This window comes from Phyllobates terribilis, unplaced genomic scaffold, assembly GCF_046119375.1.
Source record: "Phyllobates terribilis strain yellow unplaced genomic scaffold, ASM4611937v1 Scaffold_1__5_contigs__length_1240528914, whole genome shotgun sequence".
NCBI classification, from domain to species: Eukaryota; Metazoa; Chordata; class Amphibia; order Anura; family Dendrobatidae; genus Phyllobates; species Phyllobates terribilis.
Window position 1 is genome coordinate 896841734 of NW_027362761.1, and position 26024 is coordinate 896867757.

Sequence of the window (26024 nt, forward strand, 5' to 3'; positions counted from 1 at the left end):
CTCCAAAGTTATCTGGGAGTTGTCTGAGCCCCTCACCTGGTGAGCACAGTACGACGTGGGCAGCCGTTACCTGCAGACGTGGTCTGGATAATAAGAACTGTGAGTAAAGAACCTGAACTGCATCACTGACTCCGTGTCGTTACTGCTGCTGCCCTGCACCATCACCCCCATCCTCCGCATACACTGCCCTGAGGCTATACTCCTCCCGTGGGGAGTTATGCTACGCTCTGCTGCACCCACAACACCAGCCTTAGCGGTCTGCCCTGTAGCGGCGGTTCACTCTGACCGCAATCCACGGGTGGCGTAGTCGGACATTTAAACATCAAAACCACATAAATAGTTCCGCCACTGGTTTGACCGCCCTGAGCCACGGAACCGGATCGCCGCCACGAAGACTACAACCACCAGCATCCACCAAAAAGGGTCCGGCTCCGGGTGTCCCAAGGCCCAGGGGGTGCGTCAGAACATTTTCATCACCTTTCACAATCACCAATGGGACAAGGCAGGGATGTCCTCTGTCCCCTCTCTTATACATCCTAGTGACGGAGCACCTGCTCTCATCAATTCGCCATAACCCCAATATTAGGTGGATTGAGGTGGGAGGCACCGAGTACAAGTGCTCTCTATTTGCTGATGATGTCCTAGTATATATCACTCAATCACATATATCCATCCCTGCTGTTATGGCTGAAATAGATCACTTTGTTACATGGTAAAATTTTAAAATCAATGCAGCGAAGTCTGAGGCCCTCGATGTCTCCCTCCCTAAATCCATATAGGATTCCATCCAGTCCAACTTTCCCTTTGCCTGGCCCTCACAGGGTATCAAATACTTAGGAATTCCTATTCATAGAGACCTCTCCCATCTATGTTATCTTAATTTTGGGCCCTTTATTGAACAATTCCATACAGACCACGGTTGGCAAGTTGGAACTGTGAGATTCACTACGTGCACCACTGGTATTTTGTGGAAAAGCACATGTAAGATTCTGCAACAGTCTCTGCTGATACTCCTGCATGCGTGCATCCCTTTCTATGGCAGGAATAATTTCTGCAAATTTACTTTTGTACCGGGGATCTAACAGTGTGGCAACCCAGTAGTCAGGATTATTTCTAATTCTCACAATTCGAGGGTCATGTTGCAGGTAGTGCAGCAAGAAGGCACTCATGTGTGTTGCGCATCCAGGAGCACCAAGTCCCTGTTGTGTTGGTGGCGAGGTAACAATCATGCTTCCTTCCTCTGTCCTCTCCCCCCAACCTCGCACAACAGAAATGTGATCAAGGTCTCCCTCATCTGATGAGTCTTCCATCAGTTCGTCCTCCACTTCTTCCTGGGCTCCTGCACCTTCCTCACTAGTTTGGCTGCTACCATGCGCCCTGGTAAAATCATCTCCCCCACCCTCACATGCCTGCCGCCCTGGTGCTGCCGACCGTCTGGACCTTGCAGATGTTAGCCCTTCCGCATACAACTCCTCCTCCTCTACTTCCTCCACCTCCTCTTGTGCCACCACCTGACTCCGAATTCTGTTTAACATGTGCTCCAGCATGTAAATCACCGGAATAGTCATGCTGATAATGGCATCGTCAGCACTAAACATCTTCGTCGCCATTTCAAAACTGTGCAGAAGGGTGCATAGGTCCCTGATCTGAGACCACTCCTCCAGCGTGATTTGCCCCACCTCTGAATCTCGTTGGCCCAGGCTATACGTCAGAACGTATTGCACCAGGGCTTGTCGGTGCTGCCACAGTCGCTGCAACATGTGCAGAGTTGAATTCCACCGGGTAGGCACATCGCATTTTAGCCGGTGAAGTGGCAGGCCCAACGACTTCTGTAGAGATGTAAGTCGCTGAGCTGCGGGATGCGAATGGCGGAAGTGAGCACACAGCGACCGTGCCCTCTGCAGAAGGCCATCTAGTCTGGGATAGTGGGCTAAAAATTGCTGGACAACCAGGTTCAACACGTGAGCCATACAAGGCACGTGTGTGACATTGCCCCGGTGAAGGGCCGCACCCAGGTTTGCAGCATTGTCGCACACGGCCTTCCCTGGTTTCAGGTCCAGTGGAGACAACCATTCATGAAATTGGTTCTCCAGAGCTGACCACAACTCCTCAGCTGTGTGACTCACATTTCCCAGACATTTCAATGTAAAAACCGCCTGATGATGTTGAGCCCTACTGCCAGCATAGTAAGGAGGTGTGCAGGATCCCTTCTGCGCAGTTAGAAAGCTTGTGGCATGACCAGACAGGCTTTGGGTGCAGGTGGAAGACTGAGAGGAGGTTGAGGAGGCAGAAGCAGTGGAGGAAAAATGACAAAGAGGATTGACGCACAACTCGTGGGGACGGCAAGACTTGGACAGCAGCCCCTTGTCCTGCTGTCACCATAGTTACCCAGTGCCCAGTCAGCGACATGTAACGCCCCTGTCCATGCCTACTCGTCCAAGTGTCTGTGGTGAAATGCACCCTGTCACACACAGAGTTTCTCAAAGAAGCGGTGATGTTGTGTGTGACATGCTGGTGGAGCGCAGGCACACCTTTCTTTGAGAAGTAGTGCCGACTGGGCATCTGGTACTGGGGCACTGCGACGGACATAAGGTCTCGAAAATCCTCTGTGTCCACCAGGCGGAAAGGCAGCATTTCTGTAGCCAAGAGCTTGCAGATGGTGAAATTCAACCTCTTAGCTTTCTCATGGCTAGGAGGAAATGGTCTTTTACTTGTCCACATCTGAGGGACCGAGGGCTGGCTATTGTGCTTAGACGGGGTTGATAAGGGTGTCCCCGGCAAACTGCCGGTCTGTGAGGAAGATGCAGGCGGACATGTTAGGTTGCCTTGATCCAAAGGTGGTGCTATCGATGTCGGACAGCGCTCAAGACCAGCTGGTGTTACCACCTCCAAAGAAAATGATGACCTGCCAATCACGCTGGCTGTTGCGGGTAAAGAGGTGGCAGGTCTGCGCCCCAAAACAGGTGTGACTGCTGTCCCCCCAGTCACAGAGGATGAAGAGGCCGCGGATGCACAAGATATGGCAGACGGTGGTTGGCCCGGCCGGCTAGACCGCATTGTAGCACACTGAGCTTCCCACTGCAACTTATGCTTCATGTCCATGTGCCGGTTCATGCATGAAGTACTCAAACTATGTATTTTTTGGCCTCTACTTAGCTTTTGCTGACAAATGTTACAGATAACACGAGTTGGGTCATCTTTATCGATCTGAAAAAATGCCCAAGCTATGCAAGGCTTAGCACCCATGCGACCTGAAGAGCCACCACGACTTGTGGTGAGAGGCAGAGTTGTGTTTGAGGATGCAGTTGTTGACGTGCTTCCAGTACTACGTCTCTGTCCAGGAAGGCGCAACCTGACCTCGTCGTCACTAGCATCTTCCTCCACCTCCTCTGCTGACCTCATCTCTTGGCTGACTGTGGGTTGACAGTAAGTGGGATCTCCGACCTCATCATCATCACCCTGTGCGTTATCACACCCGTCGTCCTCAGAGCCAACCTGTTCCTGCCCTGACAATAAACTAAAGTTGTCGCTCCAATCAGGTATTTGAGTCTTATCATCGTCTTCCTCATTGTCTCCACCAACAGGAGTTACAGTTTGGGAATGAGGGTCTACATTATGGTCAGAACCTTCTGCGTCTGGTCCTGGATCCGACTCATAAAGATTCTGGGCATCAGTGCAGATCATTTCCTCGTCTGGATTCACAGAAGCGCTGGAGTCGACCTCTGATTCCCAGGCTATAGTATGAGTAAACAGCTCTGCAGACTCAACCATCTGTTCTACCTCATACTCAGACGGGCAGCTGGAGATTTGGGAGCTGTGAGGAAGCAAGTGCGATTTGGGTGACACCTTTGAGGACTGGAGTATTTGTGATGTTGAAGTTGATGTGGAGGAGAGCCCACTTAAAGGAGCACTTGATATCCGTTGAAGCACCTGCTGTTTTTGTGCCTCATCTGGAATTTGTAGCGATTGGCGTGGCCGTAAGAAAGGGATCTTATCACATTGTCCGCTAAAAGAAGTAGACATTTAGTTTGGCTGGAAGATGGTCTTTCTTCTGCACCTACCCCACGGACACAACCTTTTTTCCCCTTCCCAACACGCCTATTCCCCTTTCCACCAGCAGCAGGCCTTTTTCCACTCATTTTGGTGGTTAACTAATTCACAACTCTGGAGTTGTTTGCACAAAAAAACAATGGATGGTAACCGAGCAGAGCTGAGTGGCCAAACTGTGGTATTGGTATTAGGCCAAAACTATTGGCTGGGTTAGATGCAGAAAAAAATTATTTTTAATTTGCAACCTGATGGAGGTCAGTATAGATGGACTAATAGACCAAGTCCCACACACCGCTAGAAGCCCAAATATTTTTTCAGAGCTAGATGCAGAAAATTTTTTTATTCAATTTGCAACCTGATGGAGGTCAGTATAGATGGACTAATAGACCAAGTCCCACACACTGCTAGAAGCCCAAATATTTTTTCAGAGCTAGATGCAGAAAAAAATTATTTTTAATTTGCAACCTGATGGAGGTCAGTATAGATCGACTAATAGACCAAGTCCCACACACCGCTAGAAGCCCAAATATTTTTTCAGAGCTAGATGCAGAAAAAAATTATTTTTAATTTGCAACCTGATGGAGGTCAGTATAGATGGACTAATAGACCAAGTCCCACACACCGCTAGAAGCCCAAATATTTTTTCAGAGCTAGATGCAGAAAAAAATTATATTCAATTTGCAACCTGCTGGAGGTCAGTATAGAAGGACTAATAGAACAAGTCCCACACACTGCTAGAAGCCCAAATATTTTTTCAGAGCTAAATGAAGAAAAAAATTATTTTTAATTTGCAACCTGATGGAGGTCAGTATAGATGGACTAATAGACCAAGTCCCACACACTGCTAGAAGCCCAAATATTTTTTCAGAGCTAGATGCAGAAAAAAATTATTTTTAATTTGCAACCTGATGGAGGTCAGTATAGATGGACTAATAGACCAAGTCCCACACACTGCTAGAAGCCCAAATATTTTTTCAGAGCTAGATGCAGAAAAAAATTATTTTTAATTTGCAACCTGATGGAGGTCAGTATAGATGGACTAATAGACCAAGTCCCACACACTGCTAGAAGCCCAAATATTTTTTCAGAGCTAGATGCAGAAAAAAATTATATTCAGTTTGCAACCTGATGGAGGTCAGTATAGATGGACTAATAGAATGATGCTATGCCCAAAAGATTTTACTTCACTAGGTGCAGTAAAAAAATTGGTATTCTATACACAGGTGGTATATCTTGCAACACAGATAGGCTACTCCACTGACTAACACACTCTGCAATAGGCCAAAAAGGATTAGCTTTGCTAGATTCAGCCAAATGCTGTGAAAAAAACTTGCACAGCACTGGCACAGACCTGCCTGGCAAAAACTGATAGGAACTGATGTAACCTAGTCCTGAAAAGGACTCCAATTACAATTAGTCTTTACTCCCACAATCTATCTATTTAAGAGCACAGACCTGCCTGATAAAAGTCGTAGGAAATGCTGTAACTTAGTCCTTAAAAGGACTGCAATCACAACTATTCCCTACTCCCAAGCTATCTGTATATTTGTGCGAAAATTGGCTTGAAATTAACAAGGTATAGCACACACAGCAACAGCGGTGCCGTCTAACACGCAGCTGCAGCAGTGAGAAAATGGTGGCGACGGGGAAAATGGCTTGGTCTTATAGGGCAAGGACATGTGACATACACTGCCAATCACACATGCCCTTGCTTGTGTGAAAAAAAGCACTTCGCTCCGTGTGTGCGCTGCTGATAGGCTGACAGATTGCACCTCCCCACTGCAAATGCGGGAAAGAGAAAAAAAAATGGAGATCTTCATTGTTCCTGCAGAGATCCATCCCCTGCCCCTCCCCCCGCCCCGCTGTACACTCAAACTGCGTATTAACATTAATTTTCATCATTACTGAGAAAAAATCCAGTTATGATTTTGGTGCACGAACAGTTATCGAACATAACCTCGAACAGCCGAATTTTTGTCAAATTGTTCGTGTTCGCCGACCGGCTCGAACACCGCCCAAAACAGCTCGAATTTGAGATTGGCGAACAGTTCGAGTAGAACAACGCTCATCTCTATTAATAACATCTGCGATCCCTTATTCAAATTGATAGACCATTATTTAAGACCAATGGTCGAAATACTTCCATCATACCTCAAAGATACTAACGATGCATTGAGAAAATTGGACAACATTCAACTTGAGCCAAATTTGTGGTTAGTTACATGTGACGTGGAGTAACTATACACATCCATCCGACACAGGGATGGTATAGAGGCTGTGCGATTTTTCTTAAGTTCTAGTGGATTAGATAGTGATATCTGCACGTTTTTACTTGCCTCTTTGAATTTTGTGTTGACACACAATTTCTTCATGTTTCGGGACACACTCTACCTACAGCTCCAGGGCACAGCAATGAGGGCGTCTTGTGCGCCCTCATATGCTAACGTGTTCTTGGGGCTGTGGGAGAAGAACATTTTTCAGACTAGTCCCCCTACTCTAGCCAATCAGGTAGTAACATGGTGGCGGTACATCGATGATGTTCTCTTGATTTGGCAGGGCTCACAAGATGAATTGAGCTTTTTCTTCAATGACCTCAACAGAAATTACCTAAACATCAAGTTAACTTATAAAAGTAGTATAGACTGTATTGAATTTTCTTGATATTCTAATACAGGTGGATTGTCACGGAAATGTTGAGACGGACTTATTCCGAAAGAGTACCTCTGCCAACACCCTCCTCCATGCCTCATCGCAACATCCGAAACATCTGATAAATAACATACCGGTTGGACAATTTCTATGGGCAAGAAGGATATGTTCCAATACTTCTCTCTTCGAAAAACAAGCAGATGATTTGTACAGACGTTTTAAAGATCGGGGATATAGGAAGAAACCTATTTGCAGAGCTTATGCAAGAGCCCGTCACAGTGAAAGAATTGATCTTTTAAAGAACAAACCATGTACAATGAAATCGGACTCAAAGGTAAGTTGTGTATTTGACTACAACTCCCACAGTGAGGATGTCTATGCAATCATGCGGAAACATTGGTCAGTTCTATCATTGGACAAGACTATCTCTCAATTTATTGATAAAAAAACATCTATTGCATATAGAAGAGCTAGAAACCTTCATGATCATCTTGTTCACAATTAACACAAGGGACCTGGGACAGATTTTATTTTTGTCTCAAAGGTCCAAAATGGGGATGTTCATCATGCAATAAGTGTGTAGCCTGTAAAAATGTTGATACTGCAGAATATTTTCTTGATTCCAATGATATGAGATATTGAATCACGTATAACATTAATTGTACTACCAAAGCAGTCATCTACCATGCTACATGCCGTGCGGCTTGATATACATTGGGATGACGACACGTGAATTCAGGAGGCGAATGTTAGAACCCTCCAGTTTGTTTTTTCCATCTTGTGTTTTGCGGTCACGTGACCATCTGCCTTTATATTCCAGCTCCGCCCTTCTGGCTGTGCTGGACTTCAGTGTTTGACTGTTTCTCTAGCCTGGTGCTTCGGTGCCTTTCTCTGTCAGTTCGCTTGGTCCTTCTGGGACCTCTAGTACCTTTTGTCAGTTTGTCTTTTTGTGTTCTGCAACAACTTCTCTGTTTAGGAGGTGTCCCATTTTTTGTCCCAGTCCTTAGGTCTTTTAGGGACCCCTCCCTTAATGCTATAGGTCTTCGTTCAGACTAGCCGAGGACTAAGGCGGGTCTGTTCGCTAGGAACAGTCAGCCCGCTACATCATAGGGATTCAGCTTAGTCTTACTGTAGGGACAGCTTTTCCCTATCTTTCCTTAGTGCATGTTGCAGATCAAAACAGCGAATCCGTGAACATGTCCTGGACATTGGGAGGGCTGCATAAGTGGAGGATCTATCCCTGCTGAAATCAATTCCACATCACTTTAAAGTGACTCACAATTGTGATCCAACGGAATTAGTATTCCCGGACATTGACCGAGTCTTTGTGAGTCCTAGAGGGGGAAATTGGAAGAAATTATTGGCCCAAAAAGAAACAAAATGGATTTATAAACTGAACACTATCTCCCCTCACGGACTCAATGACCATAATAGTTTTGTACCCTTCCTTTAGTTATCCCACATCCCTATGTGTATCCGATTACATTTCCGTGTGTTCTCCACCTTTTGAACTGAGTCCTAGTATTGCTGGTTTTAATTCTCTTTTTTTATTCAAGTATATTTTTCTGTTATTTGTATTGTATAGATTATGTCTCTTTCTTTAGATGATCCTGTTCTTCATTTGAGCCTGAATGTGATGGATTCTATTCGCCACCTGCTTGATTGGCCTTTGGTTAATCTTTCGCAGTTACATTTAATTCAGTTTTTTCCAATAAGATTTTGGTTTTGGTCAATTTATCTCTATAGCATAATTTTTATACTTATTTATATATATTTCATTGTACCATTTTTTTGTGTAGCACAATATTTTATTTCACATTTTATACATATATTTCATTAGACCAATTTTTGGCTTGTATAATTGCACATTATGCACTTTACTAATTTATTATATATGTTCCCCCCTTCTCTCTTCTTTCCTCTCCCTCTCCTTCCACCCTCCTTTTCTTCTTCCCCTCCCTCTTTTCCTTTTTCCCCCCTTTCCCCTTCTCTTCACCTCCCCCCCCTTTTTTCTTCCCCCCCCCTCCCTTTTCTATTCACTGTTACACCTTGCACTTTTCCATTCATGGATATATGCTTTAGTCTAACCTAGCATTATAATACAATTTTTTTTCACGCATACTTAATTACGTCACTCTCTAGTCCAATTACACACGTTTTATTGTACCATTCTTTTGGTCCATCTATTGGCACTCTATGCACTTTCAATTACCTGTGTTTTCTGTGTTTATTTATTCTTATTTGGTTTTCACATATACTTTTTTTTTATATTTATTTTTTCATTTTTATTTTTATTTATCTTTATGCTTTGTTTAGTTTATATTTTCTTTTATTACCCCTCCTTTTCTTTATTTTTTTCATTTATATATATTTTTTATCTTTTTATTTATATTTATTTTTATTTATTATGATTATTATTTATTTGTTCTATTTATTTTCATTCACAATTATATTGCACATTTTGCACTTTAATATTTACTGACATATGTCTTGTGTCGATTCTGTCTATGATATGCACTTTATATTTTATGCACATGAGGCACTTTTTGTTCATCACTAAATAATAAAATGTCTTTTTCTTTCCTGTGTTTTTCCTTAATGGTGTCTCTTTAACATAGTTTGTTTTACTACATCTTATGCTATATATTATATATTGATGGCCTCTACTATTGGATATTGGTATATATATTATATACTAGGTGGTGGTTTCATCAGTTTCTTATCTTATACATCTGCACTTGTATGTACTGGTTTTTCCTTGCGAGCTCCCCCTGGTGTCTCTTTTGTTCATAGCCCTGGCCACTGCCCAGGCGCTGAACGCCACTAAACTAATCGTGTGATTTAGTCCCGATCATGTGACCGTTATTGGTCACATGACGGGAAGTACTGTGTCTCCTTCCGGCGGATCGCCTCACAGGTATCCATGACAACCATGATATAAGGTCAGGGTGTGCACAGGGGTTAACAGCGCAGCTGTATATGACCATCAATTAGGGTGCCATTGGCCAGGATCCATTTAAATACCTATCCTTTCCAGTATTCCATCACCCCTGGACGAAGCATTTCCTGTGCGAAACGCGCGTCGGGTGTGTGGTGGGTGCCTGGACCTTTGACCTACGCTCCTGGGTAAATACAGTTATTTTTTACTATTTTTATGGTTATATTGAACAGTTCATATAGGGGTTTTCTTACACATATATGTAGCTCTGCTTGGATATTGTGCACAAAATGGTTATTTATTCATACTTACCTATATATACAGTACAGACCAAAAGTTTGGACACACCTTCTCATTTAAAGATTTTTCTGTATTTTCATGACTATGAAAATTGTACATTCACACTGAAGGCATCAAAACTATGAATTAACACATGTGGAATTATATACTTAAAAAAGTGTTTAACAACTTAAAATATGTCTTATATTCTAGGCTCTTCAAAGTAGCCACCTTTTGCTTTGATGACTGCTTTGCACACTCTTGGCATTCTCTTGATGAGCTTCAAGAGGTAGTCGCCGGAAATGGTCTTCCAACAATCTTGAAGGAGTTCCCAGAGATGCTTAGTACTTGTTGGCCCTTTTGACTTCACTCTGCAGTCCAGCTCACCCCAAACCATCTCGATTGGGTTCAGGTCTGGTGACTGTGGAGGCCAGGTCATCTGGCGTAGCACCCCATTACTCTCGTTCTTGGTCAAATAGCCCTTACACAGCCTGGAGGTGTGTTTGGGGTCATTGTCCTGTTGAAAAATAAATGATGGTCCAACTAAACACAAACCGGATGGAATAGCATGCCGCTGCAAGATGCTGTGGTAGCCATGCTGGTTCAGTATGCCTTCAATTTTGAATAAATCCCCAACAGTGTCACCAGCAAAGCACCCCCACACCATCACACCTCCTCCTCCATGCTTCACGGTGGGAACCAGGCATGTAGAGTCCATCCGTTCACCTTTTCTGTGTCGCACAAAGACACGGTGGTTGGAACCAAAGATCTCAAATTTAGACTCATCAGACCAAAGCACAGATTTCTCCTGGTCTAATGTCCATTCCTTGTGTTCTTTAGCCCAAACAAGTCTATTCTGCTTGTTGCCTGTCCTTAGCAGTGGTTTCCTAGCAGCTATTTTACCATGAAGGCCTGCTGCACAAAGTCTCCTCTTAACAGTTGTTGTAGAGATGTGTCTACTGCTAGAACTCTGTGTGGCATTGACCTGGTCTCTAATCTGAGCTGCTGTTAACCTGCGATTTCTGAGGCTGGTGACTCGGATAAACTTATCCTCAGAAGCAGAGGTGACTCTTGGTCTTCCTTTCCTGGGGCGGTCCTCATGTGAGCCAGTTTCTTTGTAGCGCTTGATGGTTTTTGCAACTGCACTTGGGGACACTTTCAAAGTTTGCCCAATTTTTCAGACTAACTGACCATCATTTCTTAAAGTAATGATGGCCACTCGTTTTTCTTTACTTAGCTGCTTTTTTCCTGCCATAATACAAATTCTAACAGTCTATTCAGTAGGACTATCAGCTGTGTATCCAGCAGACTTCTGCACAACACAGCTGATGGTCCCAACCCCATTTATAAGGGAAGAAATCCCACTTATTAAACCTGACAGGGCACACCTGTGAAGTGAAAACCATTTCCGGTGACTACCTCTTGAAGCTCATCAAGAGAATGCCAAGAGTGTGCAAAGCAGTCATCAAAGCAAAAGGTGGCTACTTTGAAGAACCTAGAATATAAGACATATTTTCAGTTGTTTCACACTTTTTTGTTAACTATATAATTCCACATGTGTTAATTCATAGTTTTGATGCCTTCAGTGTGAATGTACAATTTTCATAGTCATGAAAATACAGAAAAATCTTTAAATGAGAAGGTGTGTCCAAACTTTTGGTCTGTACTGTATGTTCATGTCTTGATGCAACCATTCTGTGCATTTATGTATTTATATTTATTATCTCTTTATATGTGTCTAGCCATTTGTGCATTTAATGCTGCTCAAACATGTTAAGCTCTATTATTTCATATATTTGATGTTGTATATCTACCTATTGGAGCCACATGATTAACATAGTGGTTACTCCATACTTTATTCAGGTCCAGATTCTCCACCTTTTTGTCATCTATGGTGTGCCTTGCTTTTATTTTTTATTTCGTGCATTTTTGTATTTTATATGTTTTCAATAAAGTCTTGAGCCATGTAGTTGATTATTGCTTTAGGTATATTGGTGTTGTTGGTTTTTGATACAGACTATGCACCAGGCGGTCGCCAATAGATTTACCCCTTCTATATATAATACTTGGTACAGCTGGCATTAACTCCTTGACATTTGGATCTGCCAGTAAGATCCCCCAATGTTTTTTCAGGATTTGAGACACGCTCTCTGATTGATTATCAAAGGTGCCTATTATCCTTACAATGTCCTTCCCCTGTGGTTTGTCATTCGCTAGAAGCGACCGTCTGTTCCTGCCCAAAGCCTCTGAATATGATCTATCCAAGACCTGAGACCTAACCCCTTTCACGAAACCTATGGTACAAATCTGTGGCCTGTTCCCTAAAGGTGCCGATGCTAGTGCAGTTTCTCCTCACACGTAAGAATTGGCTTTTTGGAATGCCACGCTTTAAAGCCTCGGGATGATGGCTATCCCTCTTCAGAAGGCTGTTTGTTGCGGTAGGTTTACGATATGTACATGTACTAATCAATCCATCCTTCTCCTTCCTTATCCTCAAATCAAGGAAGGCTATATTGTTATTATGACATTCGTATGTGAAGGTAAGTCCCAGTCCATTAACATTGATGATTTCAATAAACAGTCTAAACTCAGCCTCTGTGCCAGACCAGAACAACAAAATGTCATCAATATACCTGGCCCAAAGGCCAATGTGCGGATGCCACCTTTTTTCCTCCTCCCCAAAGATGATTGCTTCCTCCCACCAGCCCAGGAACAGGTTGGCATACATGGGGGCACAGGGACTCCCCATTGCCGTGCCCCTGAGCTGGTGGAAGTACTTATCATTAAAGAGAAAGTAGTTGTGAGTAAGAGTAAAGCGCAGCAAGTCCTCCACCAGTCTGTTATGGTCATAGCATTCTACTGCCCTCATTTTTAGGAAGTGTCCCACCACCTGGATTCCTGCTTCGTGAGGGATGCTGCTGTTGAGGGCCTCCACATCTATGGAGGCCAGATAGGTGGTTTCCTCCACAGCAACACCCTCAAGTTGGGTCAACAGGTGTAATGTATCCCGGACATAGGATGGCAAAGGAATAACAAATGGGCGCAGAACTTTATCAATGTAGATGACAATATTTTGAGATAGGGAGTCAATACCAGCAACTGTGGGGCGGCCTTTCAATGGGTTAAGCCCTTTGTGGACCTTTGGAAGGGCGTAAAAAGTGGGTATTGTTGGTACCTCAGGCTTTAGATATAAGAATTTCGCTTTACCCTCTTCCAGAATGTTAATCAGTTTTGAGGTGTAGGCAATAGTCGGATTCTTCAGGAGGACTTCATATGTGTCTTTATCATTCAATATCCTCTGACACAATGAGAGATACTTGCTATGGTCCAACAGTACAAGGTTACCTCCTTTATCTGATGCTTTTATTATCAGCTGCTTATTATTTTCGAGTTTATTCAAAGCCTGTAATTCCTCAGTGGACAGATTTGGACAATGTCCACTGTCTCTTGGAATTTTACACAGATCTTGTTCAACCAGATATATAAAGATTAGGGTTGAGCGAGTATGTTCTGTCCGAGTACGCTTGGGCCGAGCTCCGAGTATTTATAGCTGCTCGGTGATAAGGTTAAATCACTCCTGTGTGCATGATTTGCAACTGTTTGACAGTTTTATTACATGTGAGGAATGTGTAAGAAATAGACATTCCTCACATGTAATAAAACTGTCAAACAGTCGCAAATCATGCACACGGGAGCGATTTAACCTTATCACCGAGCAGCTATAAATACTCGGAGTTCGGCCCGAGCATACTCGGCGAAAGGGTTCATAGAACATACTCGCTCAACACTAATAAAGATGTTAATACTGGTGATTTCAATATTCGGAGGAATCTTTGTACTCCTATTTTTTAGGTCCGTAAAGGGCCCTTTCCCCCTTACCCTCGCCGCTTCCTTGGTACCTTCTTGTAAGAGTCCCGTTAGTGCCCGGTAGGCCTCAATGTCATCATCTGCTAGCCCCAGCTGGTGGCATTGCTCCCTGTCATGATTTTGAAAAAATAATTTCCATTTTAGATTGCGTCCAAAAATATTTAATATCTTTGACCCAATCAAAACAGTTAAATGAGTTGGTTGGCACATAATTTAGCCCTTTTTGTAGGACCAAATACTCTTCCCTTGAGAGCATATACGAGGTCAGGTTGATAATTTGACCCTTATCGATCAAGGTAGGTCTTTTTCTCAGATTGTAATTTAGGGGTGCTCTCCTTCCTAAAAAAGACAATTGTGAGGTAGAGGTAGATGAGGATGCTGAACATGTGTCTACGTCCGTGTTTTGAGGAGCATCTCTCCATACGCACCCTGTCTTGGCCTGTTCCTTCCTTGCCATCTGGTCTTGAATGGTCTGCCTCCACCACGTGAGAATCCTCCCCTATTTCTATCTCCTCTCTCAGTGTCTGATGTTTCAATGTCTGATGATGAAGCATCAGTTGTGGGTGTTGGACCAAAGTCGTAGGCCTGATTATCTTTAAATTCAGCCAGATCACGTGTAAATTGGTTATGTTTCCTTTCTTGGCTTGATAGAAAGCCTTGTGGGTACTACAGATGTGGTAGCTGTAGCAGGTGCGACAGGATGAATGTCTGTAAGACCTTCACTAGCTCAGCCACTGGTAGGCATTTCTCGGTGAGAGACTTTGGTAATTGCAGGTCGTCGGGGGTTGTGTATAAAGCCACATGTACTTGTCCAAAGGACTATGTGGGTAAAACCACAAGGGAGATACGAGTGCGGGTAGGCGAGCATTTAGGAGGCATTAGGAACAAGCGTGACACCCCATTGTACGTCATATGAATGAGAGACATGGTGGACAAATTAGAGAGATATCATTTAATATGGTTGAACGTATAAAACCAAAAACCAGGGGGGAGGGTGATCTTAATAAGATAATCCTTAGAAAAGAAACTGAATAGATCTTCAGATTAAAATCTGTGACCCCTAAGGGGTTAAATGAGCAGCTTTCCTACATATGCTTTATGTAGAAGCCTCGCCACACGCTTGTCTCTGTCTGGCCATAAATACTGCCTGGCCTGGTGCCTGGTTGGTCTGCTTCCACCCATGTTCTGTTTAATGAGGATATATTGTTGAGAGGATGTCTTCTCTATACCTCCAGGTTGGAGGTTCCCCATTGGGGGAAAATTATCTATAGATATTAAATTCATATACATCTACTTTTCCAATTTCTTTGAGTTGATCTTAAAAAAAAAAAAAACCCTCCCTTCCTCCTCATTTCCAGGTTCCTATAGGCTTTAGAATCTTCCTTAGGCCGCATGTGGCTTGATGTATGTCTATATGGTAAATGTATGTATTGTCTGCAAATGTTAAAAAGTTATAAGCTGAGGCCTATGTTTCTATATTCACCGGTTATAGATAGAATTGGGCTACGAAGGGACATTTATCAAGCCTGGAATGGATGCATGCGGGGCAGTCTCATTATCTTGCGCCTCAGTTTGGAACGCAGGTATCACAGCGTGACGCATGCGCAGTAATCTTTTTTCCTCTTGCGCTTCAGCCTGGAACGCAAGCACTATAGCGGTTCCAGAAGTGACAGTGGGGCACATGCGCGAGACCAGCAGGCCCCCTTGCGAACCATCGTGGAACGCAAGCGTCATCTCCGGCAAGGGAAGTGACGTCTGTGTGCTGTCCGTCGGAGACGCAACCTCTAGCGTCCTGGGAATTGGGCATGCACAGTACCATCTTGTAGACATGAGACTACGCATGGAGGGGAGGAGGATTTTGGGAAGTGGGTGTACGAGATACACAGGACTATGATTGAGCTCAGTATTTAAACACAGCCACAGCATATACCAGCACAGCTTGCTACATCCGTCATTGATCTTTATCTATGCTTATGACTCTCTAGAGTCCTGTACATCTGGCCTCCTGATGAACCTACAGGAAGGGGAAAGGCATTAGGGTGATTTCCAGAATATGAGATAAGTTTGCCATTATATTGTACTCTCTTTATTTATCTACTATTGGTATTGGTAGTATTTATCTCAGAAATACTACCAATCCCGCGAGCCACACAGGAGCGCCAACGGGAAGTTAGGGAGGTGAATAAGTGGCTAAAGAGTTGGTGCAAGGCAGAAGGGTTTGGGTTCATGGAGAACTGGGCCGACTTCGCGGTCGGCTACAGGCTCTACCGTAGGGACGGGCTGCACCTCAATGGGGAGGGTGCAGCGGTGCTGGGGAAGAAGATGGCTAATAGGTTGGAGGAGTTTTTAAACTAGAGACGGGGGGGGAAACCAAGGAAATAGGTGGGATGTGAGGCAAGCAAGGGGGAAGGGGAGAAGTGAATATAATGAGGGTGGAGAGGGGGGTGGGGATAGTACAGTTAGATCGTTAGAGAAGAATAGGATGCTAAATAACCCCAAAGTTTTATCTTGCATGCTGACCAACGCAAGAAGCCTGACCAATAAGGCGGATGAGCTGCAGGCGCTTATATCGGAGGAGAGGTATGATATCGTAGGTATAACAGAGACTTGGCTAGACGATAGCTACGACTGGGCGGTAAATTTATTAGATTATAGTTTATTTAGAAGGGACCGGAAACAGGGGAAAGGCGGAGGAGTCTGCTTATATGTAAAGTCATGTCTAAAACCCAGACTAAGGGAAGATATAGGAGAGGGAGAAGAGGGGGTCGAGTCCATGTGGGTAGAGATAGAGGGAACTAAAAATAATAATAAAATATTACTGGGGGTCTGCTATAAGCCACCAAATATAACAGAGGAGAATGAGAATCTGCTATTAGGACAAATAGACAAAGTAGCAAAACATAATGAAGTGATTGTAATGGGGGATTTCAACTACCCGGATGTTGACTGGGAAACAGAAACCTGTAGATCTCAGAAAGGAAAAAGGTTCTTGACAAATATTAAGGATAATTATCTCTCCCAACTAGTGCAAGAACCAACGAGAGGGAAGGCCGTGTTGGACTTAATATTGACTAATAGGCCTGATAGAATAACTGAGGTACAGATAGGGGGGCACCTAGGTAATAGCGACCATAATATTATCGACTTCAAAATGCCCTTCAGTAGGGTTATCAATAAGGGAACAACAAAAACATTAAACTTTAGGAGGGCGAAGTTTGAACAGCTGAAAGAAAGCCTTCAACTTATTGACTGGGACAAAGTTCTTAATCAAAGGAATACGAATAGTAAATGGGAAACCTTCAAAAGAATTCTGAATACTCAGTGCGAGAGGTATATACCGTATGGGAATAAAAGGGCCAGAAATAAGAGGAAACCAATATGGTTGAACAAGAATGTAAAAGGGGCGTTAAATAGCAAAAAAGAGGCATTCAAGAGATTAAAACAGGAAAACAGCAAGGAGGCACTAATGTGTTACAAGGAAAAAACGAGAACCTGTAAAAAACAAATAAAAATAGCGAAGGAGGAAACAGAGAAACGTATTGCTAGGGAAAGTAGATCAAATCCCAAACTGTTCTTTACGTATATAAATAGTAAAAGGATTAAATCGGATAATATTGGACCGATAAAAAGTGAGGAAGGCAAAATCATAGAGAAAGATGAGGATAAAGCTAATCTATTAAATAATTTTTTTTCGACAACTTTCACAAAGGAAATCGAACTAACAGGAGAAATGAGAAGTGACAAACTTAATCCTCCACTAAGTATGACAAATCTAACCCAAGCTGGGGTACAGAAACGCCTCAGTAGCATTAAAATAAACAAATCACCAGGACCTGATGGCATACACCCACGGATACTAAGGGAACTAAGTAATGTGATAGACAGACCGTTATATCTTATATTTAAGGACTCTGTTGAGACTGGGTCTGTGCCACTTGATTGGCGACAGGCGAATGTAGTGCCAATATTCAAAAAGGGAGCGAAAAGTGACGCCGGAAACTATCGGCCGGTGAGTCTGACGTCCGTTGTGGGCAAAATTTTTGAAAGCTTCATTAAAGAGGCAATTACGGAGCATCTTGATGCTAATAATCTTTTAATCCCGAACCAACATGGATTCATGAGGAATCGCTCCTGCCAAACAAACCTGATTGACTTCTATGAGGAGGTTAGCTCTCGAGTAGATCAGGGGGAACCAGTGGATGTCGTGTATCTCGACTTCTCAAAAGCGTTCGATAGCGTGCCACATAATAGGTTGGTATACAAAATGAGAATGATGGGGCTGGGCGAAAATGTCTGCAAGTGGGTAGCTAACTGGCTAAAGGATAGAAAGCAGAGGGTGGTTATAAATGGAATATACTCAGATTGGGTAAGCGTCACTAGTGGGGTACCACAGGGGTCTGTACTAGGCCCAATGTTATTTAATATCTTTATTGACGACATAGTCAACGGGATAAATAGTAAAATATCAATATTTGCAGATGACACAAAGTTATGTAAAACAATTAATACAAAAGAGGACAGTGCAGACCTACAGAGGGATTTGGATAAGCTGGGTAGGTGGAGCATTAAATGGCAAATGAGGTTTAACGAGGAGAAATGTAAGGTCATACATATGGGAAGGAAAAATGGAAGTCACCAGTACTCACTGAATGGGAAATCATTGGGGAATTCAGAGATGGAGAAGGACTTGGGCATCTTGATTGATAGCAAACTAAATTGGAGTGCCCAAAGTCAGGCCGCTGCTGTAAGGGCAAACAGGGTAATGGGATGTATCAGAAGAGGTATAGCTGCAAAGGATGAGAACATTGTTCTTCCACTGTGACGCGCCCCCTGGGCCATATTCTTTTAGGGGGAATATCCGGAGCCGGATCAGATGGGGGTTGTAGTCTTCCGAGTGGCTGTGACCCGGTCCGTGCCCAGGGTGTCAAACTCAGTTGTATGTGGCAGTCCTACAGATGTTATTAAGTTCTTTATTGTCGACTACGCCACCCGTTGTATTGCGGTCACTATGGCCGCCGCTGCAGCAGGGTCCGCTGAGGCTGATGGTGTAGGTGCAGCTTGTGATGGTATAACCCCCAACGGGTGGGGTATAGCCTCAGGGGGTCAGGTGCAGAGGATGGGGGTTGTGGTGGTGCAGCATAGGTGTTAAAGGAAGACAGAGTCGGGTTATGCAGTTAAGGGTATTTACTCACTGCTGATGTTCCGGTCACTCTAGCTTCAAGTGACCACCCGAGCCATGCTGCATCCACCAGGTCCTGGATCCAGCCAACCCCCAAGCGAGTCCGGAGCGTGACCCTGAGCTCTCCTTCTGTCCTTTCTCTGGCCGTCCCCACTATTGATCCACCCAGGTCCAGCTCCCTCGGGCCTTCTGTTGGGAGACCCTTGGCCTTGGGTTCCCTGACCCTCCACGTGGTATGCCTTCGTGGTGGATATGGTGGGTGGCCATGGCAGACGCTGCCCACGGCCTCCGGTCTCTGGCTGGGGTGTGTTTTTGCCCCCACCAGCTTGGGTTCCGGTACCCTGATGCCGACTCTTCACCCGTGGATTGGATTTGGGGTCTCAGAGTCCTCTCTTCTGCTTCCCCCTCTGGGTCTCTCTTTCTTTCTCCTCTCTCTCTCTCTGGGGCTTCTCTGCTCCTCTGCTTCTTACTCTGACAGACTGACCCTGATCTTTGATGGTGCCCACCTTATATACACCCTCTATGTGTGAGCTCAGGTGACCAGCACCCAATGAGCTCCTATCTTTACCCAGGCTGCTCCCCCTATCTGCCCCTACACTACTTGGGATGTACCACCCCCCTCCCACTCCAGCCAGGAACAGACTCGGTCGTACCTGCACATTTCTAAGTGGGAGTACCGTCGGTCTGCTCCTCGGAAATGGGATGTGTGTAGTGCATGCAGCCTACCGAGCTCAGTTCCACACTCCATCCTTACCCGGGAGTGGAATATCACACCTCTGGGTTGAGGTGCAATACCCCTGTAGCAGCCGAATCCTCAGGGTGCTACAACTGTACAAAGCACTGGTCAGACCACACTTGGAATACTGTGCTCAGTTATGGGCCCCAATATATAGAAAGGATATAAATGAGCTTGAAAAGGTACAAAGGAGGGCAACAAAATTAATAAAGGGAATGGAGGGACTGCAATACCCAGAGAGGTTGGCAAAACTAGAACTATTCAGCCTGGAAAAGAGAAGGTTGAGGGGGGACATAATAAATGTGTACAAATATGTTAGGGGACAGTATAGAGATCTTGCCCGGGATTTGTTCAAAAGGAGGGATATTACGGTAACAAGAGGGCACTCACTAAGACTGGAAGAGAAAAGGTTTCAGCACCAGCATAGGAAGGGGTTCTTTACGGTAAGAGCAGTGAGAATATGGAATTCACTGAGTGAGGAGACGGTAATGTCGGAATCACTACACCAGTTCAAGCGGGGACTGGATGCATTTCTAGATACCAGGCAGATTTCAGCATATACTTAAAAATAAAATAAAATAGTAGGTTGATACAGGGATTTATTCTGACTGCTGGTTTCAGAGTCGGGAGGGAATTTTTCCTCAGGTGAAGATTGGCCAAATCATTTGGGGTTTTTGCCCTCCTCTGAATCAACTTTAGCAATTACAGAACTAACAGGTCGAACTTGATGGACGCAAGTCTTTATTCGGCTTTACAAACTATGTTACTATGTTACTATGTTACTACTAGCATAGTATGAAAAATGTATTAGGTTAGGCAGTCACTCATTACCTGTCTATAACCCACATTATCAGGGCTTAACAGCGAAAGTGAGGGACAGCCACCGTTGAATGGGGGCGCCAAACTCGTATACTAGGGTGCCAGCCTCCATGACAGGCAGTATCAGTTAAGGCGTTTTGTGATAGGACAGATGTAAGTCTATATTGTGTATGAATGTTTATCATGTATAAGACTTTACTGGCCCATATCTGATTATCTATTTCCATTGTCTCTTATTTGAAAAATTGTCCCTGAGGGATATTGGTTTGATTTGGATATAGTGACAAATTTTTAAACCCACACATCACATGGTTATTTGGTGTTTTTTTAAAAAGGAATCAGAATAAAATTGATCGTTTTAGAGGTTTTCATGTTTACACACAATTACAATTTACAATTACAGAGGTCAGATGTTTCCTGTAATTGTTGACCAAATTTGCACACAATACAGCAGGGATTTTGGCCCACTCCTCCATACATTTGTTCACCAGATCTTTCAGGTTTCGGGGCTGTCGCAACATTGAGTTTCAGCTCCCTCCAAAAATTTTCTATTGGGTTCAGGTCCAGAGACTGTCTAGGCCACTCCAGGACCTTGAAACGCTTCCTATGGAGCCACTTCTTAGTTGCCCTGGCTGTGTGTTTCAGGTCATTGTCATGCTGGAAGACCCAACCATGACCCATCTTCAATGCTCTTACTGAGAGAAGGAGGATGTTGGCCAAAATCTCACTTTACATGACCCTATCCATCCTCCCTTCAATACGATGCAGTCATCCTGTCCCCTTTGCAGAAAAGCACCTTCAAAGTATGATGTTTCCCCCATCATGTTTCTGAATTGGGACAGTGTTTTTGGGGTTGTACTCATCCTTCTTCTTCCTCCAAACATGGCAAGTGGAGTTGATACCAAAAAGTTCTATTTTGGTCTTATCCGGCCATATGACCTTCTTCCATGCCTCCTTTGGATCATCCAGATGGTCATTGGCAAACTTCAAAAGTGCCTAGACATGTGCTGGCGTGAGCAGGGGGACCTTGCGTGCCCTGCAGAATTTTAATCTATGATGGCGTAGTGTGTTACTAACGGTAATGTTCGAGATTGTGGTCCCAGCTCTCTTCAGGTCATTGACCAGGTCCTCTCTTGTAGTTCTGGGCGGATTCCTGACCTTTCTCAGAATCATCCTGATCCCACGAGGCGAGACCTTGCATGGAGCCCCAGACTGAGGAAGATTGACAGTCATCTTGTGTTTCTTATATTTTCTAATAATTGCTATAATAGTTGTTGCCTTCTCAACAAGCTGCTTGCCTATTGTCCCTTAGCCCATCCCAGCCTTGTTCAGGTTAACAATTTTGGCCCAGTTGTCCTTAGACAGCTCTTTGGTCTGGGCCATGGTGGAGAGGTTGAAGTATGATTGATTGAGTGTATGGACAATTGTCTTTTATACAGGTAACGAGTTCAAACAGGTGCAAGAAATACAGGTAATGAGTGCAGAGTAGAAGAGCTTCTTTAAGAAAAACTAACAGGTCTGTGAGAGCCAGGTTGGCTGGTTGGTAGGTGATCAAATACTTATTTTGTGCAATTAAATGCAATTTAATTATGTAAATTATGTAAAAATCATACAATGTGATTTTCTGGATTTTTTTTAGATTCTGTCTCACAGTAGAAGTGTACCTAAGATAAAAATTAGAGACCTATCCATTCTTTGTAAGTGGGAAAATTTGCAAAATTGGCAGTGTATCAAATACTTATTTTCCCCACTGTACATACTCTGTTTCCTTTTAATCACTCCTTTTTTTGTTACTTTTCAATTAATTTTTGTGTAATCGTAGAATTTGCCTTCACGTCTTTTATAAACTATTAAATAGAGTTGAGCCACCCCCATAGTGTTCGGGTTCGGTTCGTCGAACACCGGTGTGTTCGCCGAACTGTTTGTCGAACTGTTCGTCGAACACCGTCGAACACCATTAAAACCAATGGCAGGCAAACAAAAACACATAGAAACACATAGAAAACACCTTCAGAGGTGTCCAAAAGCTGACAAACTGCTCAGAAGACACAACTAACACATGGAAAAGTGACAAGTACATATAGTCATGCGAAAAGAAAAGAGGTGGAGGAGTAATAGGAGGGGGAGACACAGATATAGGCATGTCATGCCCTTCTAAAATCAAGAAAAGCTGGAGTAAAAATCTAAAATCAGCCTACCAACACCCAGACGTCGTGACAAGAAAATTAAAAAAAGAAATATCTTTAGGTAGAATGACGGTTCCATTCAGAACACTTTCCTTACGAGACGTAGTGGTATCCCCGTTGTGAGTTGTGCCAAAAAAGGAGCCCAATACATTCGGACTAATCCACCATTTGTCATATCCAAGGGGCAGGTCAGTAAACGACAACATCGACGCGGAAACAAGTTCAGTAGTATATACTGTACATCCTTTGACACCCTAATGGCCAAAACAGACATTGATGCGGCGTTCCGGTTACTTACTACCTGTGCCTCCAAATAGTGTCCACTTATTGGGCTGCTTCTGGGAAGGAGCATACTATATAGATCGCTGTTTGCCCATGGGGTGGTCCAGATCCTGCTCACTATTTGAGGCGTTTAGTTGCTTCCTCGAATGGGTTGTAATGGACGTTTCTAAGGGGGCACATATTATCCATTACCTCGACAACTTCTTATGCCTGGGCCCAAAAGATTCGCCACAGTGTGAATACACGCGGTAGTCCACCTGTGAGAAGGAGAGAGCTGGAGGGAGAGCGGACACCACAGAGCCGAGGGGTTAGATGGAGAACGGAAGAAGGAAAGAGGGCGAGATAAGGGAGTACAGTGGAAGGCCGACCTGAGCTCCCCCACGTTCCTGCTGGGCGGGGAACAGCCCTGGGAAGAAAAGCCGCTTGCGCATCCCTTTGTGGTTACGGGCGCGAGCGGGCAGAGGGACTACGCTGGAGTGCGAAGCCGACACGGCCAGTCCGTTCCTGCCTGTGCGACCTTCCTGTCGCCGGGTTTGTGCCAGAGCCGCGGTGGACCCTGACAGCCAGCCCCCCTCTCCCAATACTGGTGCCTGTCCGCTGGTGGGTCGAGCCCCCCGGCAGTGGAGGCAGGTCTAAGCTCTGTAATTTAAATTGGCTCTGTAATTTGAATGAGTACACTTTAAATCCTTTTACAAGGATCTATTGGAGGGCAAGTCTGATGCCAGCAGCTGCGGTAATTCCAGCTCCAGTAGCGTCCACTAAAGCTGATGCAGTTAAAAAGCTTTTATAAGGATCGAGCTTGGCGGTTCACTGCAAGGCGTGCTACCGCCAGTTACAGACCCTTTGCCTTGGGGCGCCTCCCCGATGCTCTTCACTGAGTGTCCCTGGGGCCCGAAGCATTTCCTTTGAAAAAATTAAGTGTCCAAACCACAGGTGGTGTAGCTTGCTTAACAGCTGGGATACTCCGCTGACTAGCAGACATTGCTACTAGGCCCAAAGTATTGCCTGGGCTAGATGCAGTTCAACATTTGTAATTAGATCTACAGGCGGTGGCTACTCTGCTGACTAGCAGACACTGAAGCTTTGGAGCAGACCTCTGATTCCCAGGCTATAGTATGAGTAAACAGATCTTCAGACACAACCATCTGTGTTACCCCAAGCCATAGTGTATGTAGTTTCTTACGGTTAAAACGGGGGGGAGAGGCCCGACCCACCTGGAATTGACGATGCCAACGTCATGTAAAACACAGCAAGGGGACTCCAAAAAGAGTCTCCATTTTTTCCAAAAATTGTGGCACAGACACCATTTAAGTGGCATCAATTGTCCCAGAGTTGCTTAAAATGGTTGGTGAGGTGATTTTCCAAAATCCTCAAGCTTTTAGTCTCCCTAGGATGACACAGGTGGGGCAGATGGTGGTTGGCCCGGCCCGCTAGGCCGCATTGTAGCACAGTGAGCTTCGCACTGCAACTTATGCTTCATATCCATGTGACGGTTCAAGCATAAAGTGCTCAAACTATTGTTTTTTTGGCCTCTACTTAGCTTTTGGTGACAAATGTTACAGATAACATGAGTTGGGTCATCCTTAGCGATCTCAAAAAATGCCCAGGCTATGCAAGGTTTAGAGCCCATGCGACACTGCTACTAGCAATACTAGCAAATGATTGGCTGGGTTAGATGCAGTAAAAAATTGTTATTAGATACACAGGCGGTGCAGCTTGCTTCACAGCTGGGCTACTACACCCAAAATATTGCCTGGGCTAGATGCAGTTAAAAATTCTTATTAGATACACAGGCGGTGTAGCTTGCATCACAGCTGGGCTACTACGCCCAAAGTATTGGTAGACTCTATACTAAATAAGGAAGGAGTCACTGACTGTGGTGGCTCCTCCGCGGTCCGTGGCGATTGGTCATCCCCTTTCGCTGCCCCTTACTCAACGAATTCACAAACATCTCCCGTTGGTTTGGAGTCCCATTATGCCCAACAAAAACCATTGGCCCCACAACAAAGCTATCGTTCCTAGGCATCGAAATCGACACCACAGCAAGGTTGTTCCGCCTTACACCTGATCGAGTTTTTTTGCGCAGTATGGAAAGTAACACTACAGCAGATGCAAGTATTACTAGGTCTCCTCGTGTTTGCGAGCCGGGTGATGCCAGTCGGAAGGGTTTTTTCTCGTCATTTATCGCCCGCAACAAAAGGGGCATCAAAACCGAGTCATAGAATCAGAATCAGCAGGCAGCTACGGGTGGACTTAGAGGTGTGGAAAACCTTCTTAAAATCATTCAACGGTCACACGTTATTTATGTCAGCAGAACAGTCCAACATTGAACTAAGATTATTCACCGGGGCGGCAGAATCAGGCGGATATGCAGCGATACTAAATAAACAATGGTGCACAAGCTTATGGCCTCCGTATTAGGCAGAACAAGTGCTGACAAAAAAACAGACACTCCTGGAACTCTTCCCAATAGTGGAAGCAATAGAAATATGGGGCGCGCGCCTGGATAACAAAAATATACGCTTCATAACAAAAAACACCAGCCTAGCGCACTGCATTAATAAGATGGCATCATCGTCTCTCCCAGTGCTAGGCCTTCTATGCCGGCTAGCATTCCTGTGCCTAAAACACAATGTATGGGTCCGCGCTAGCCACGATGCTGAGGGGTCTAACGCTGCTGCTAACGCTTTATCACAATTCAATTGGCAGATTTTCACAGATCTCCTCCCCAATGCCCACCCATCGGGCAACAGTTGCCCACCCTCCCTATGGGATCTAGTGGCAAATAGTTGATGCCATTAAACAGAGCATCAGTTGCCCCGTCGACGTGGCAAGCATACGGTAAGGCATGGGAAGAGTGGACACGACTAGTAGCAGACAGACAGGTTGACCAATGTGAACAAGCCAGATTACAAGTCACCATAGAATTTCTCCACCAGCTAATGATGAGGGGCATATCAGGGGCGTCAGCGCAGCGGTGGCTGATCGGAGTAGCATTTCACTTCCAACTACTGAATTGGGGACTTGTGACAAAGAGAT

At 44.5% G+C, this 26024-nt stretch overlaps 1 protein-coding gene across 1 annotated transcript in view; it reads right to left on the bottom strand.

Moving 5' to 3' along the window:
• Nucleotides 1-7996: 7996 nt before the first annotated feature.
• Nucleotides 7997-26024, bottom strand: part of LOC141161132 (uncharacterized) — a 68719-nt gene continuing 50691 nt past the window's right edge. Inside the window, exons 4-6 of the mRNA XM_073645938.1 lie at nt 14212-14464; nt 12694-13319; nt 7997-8033 (exon numbers count right to left, since the gene is read on the bottom strand). Of these exons, the coding sequence (XP_073502039.1) occupies nt 7997-8033; nt 12694-13319; nt 14212-14464 (916 nt within the window). The remainder of the gene's footprint in view (nt 8034-12693; nt 13320-14211; nt 14465-26024) is intronic.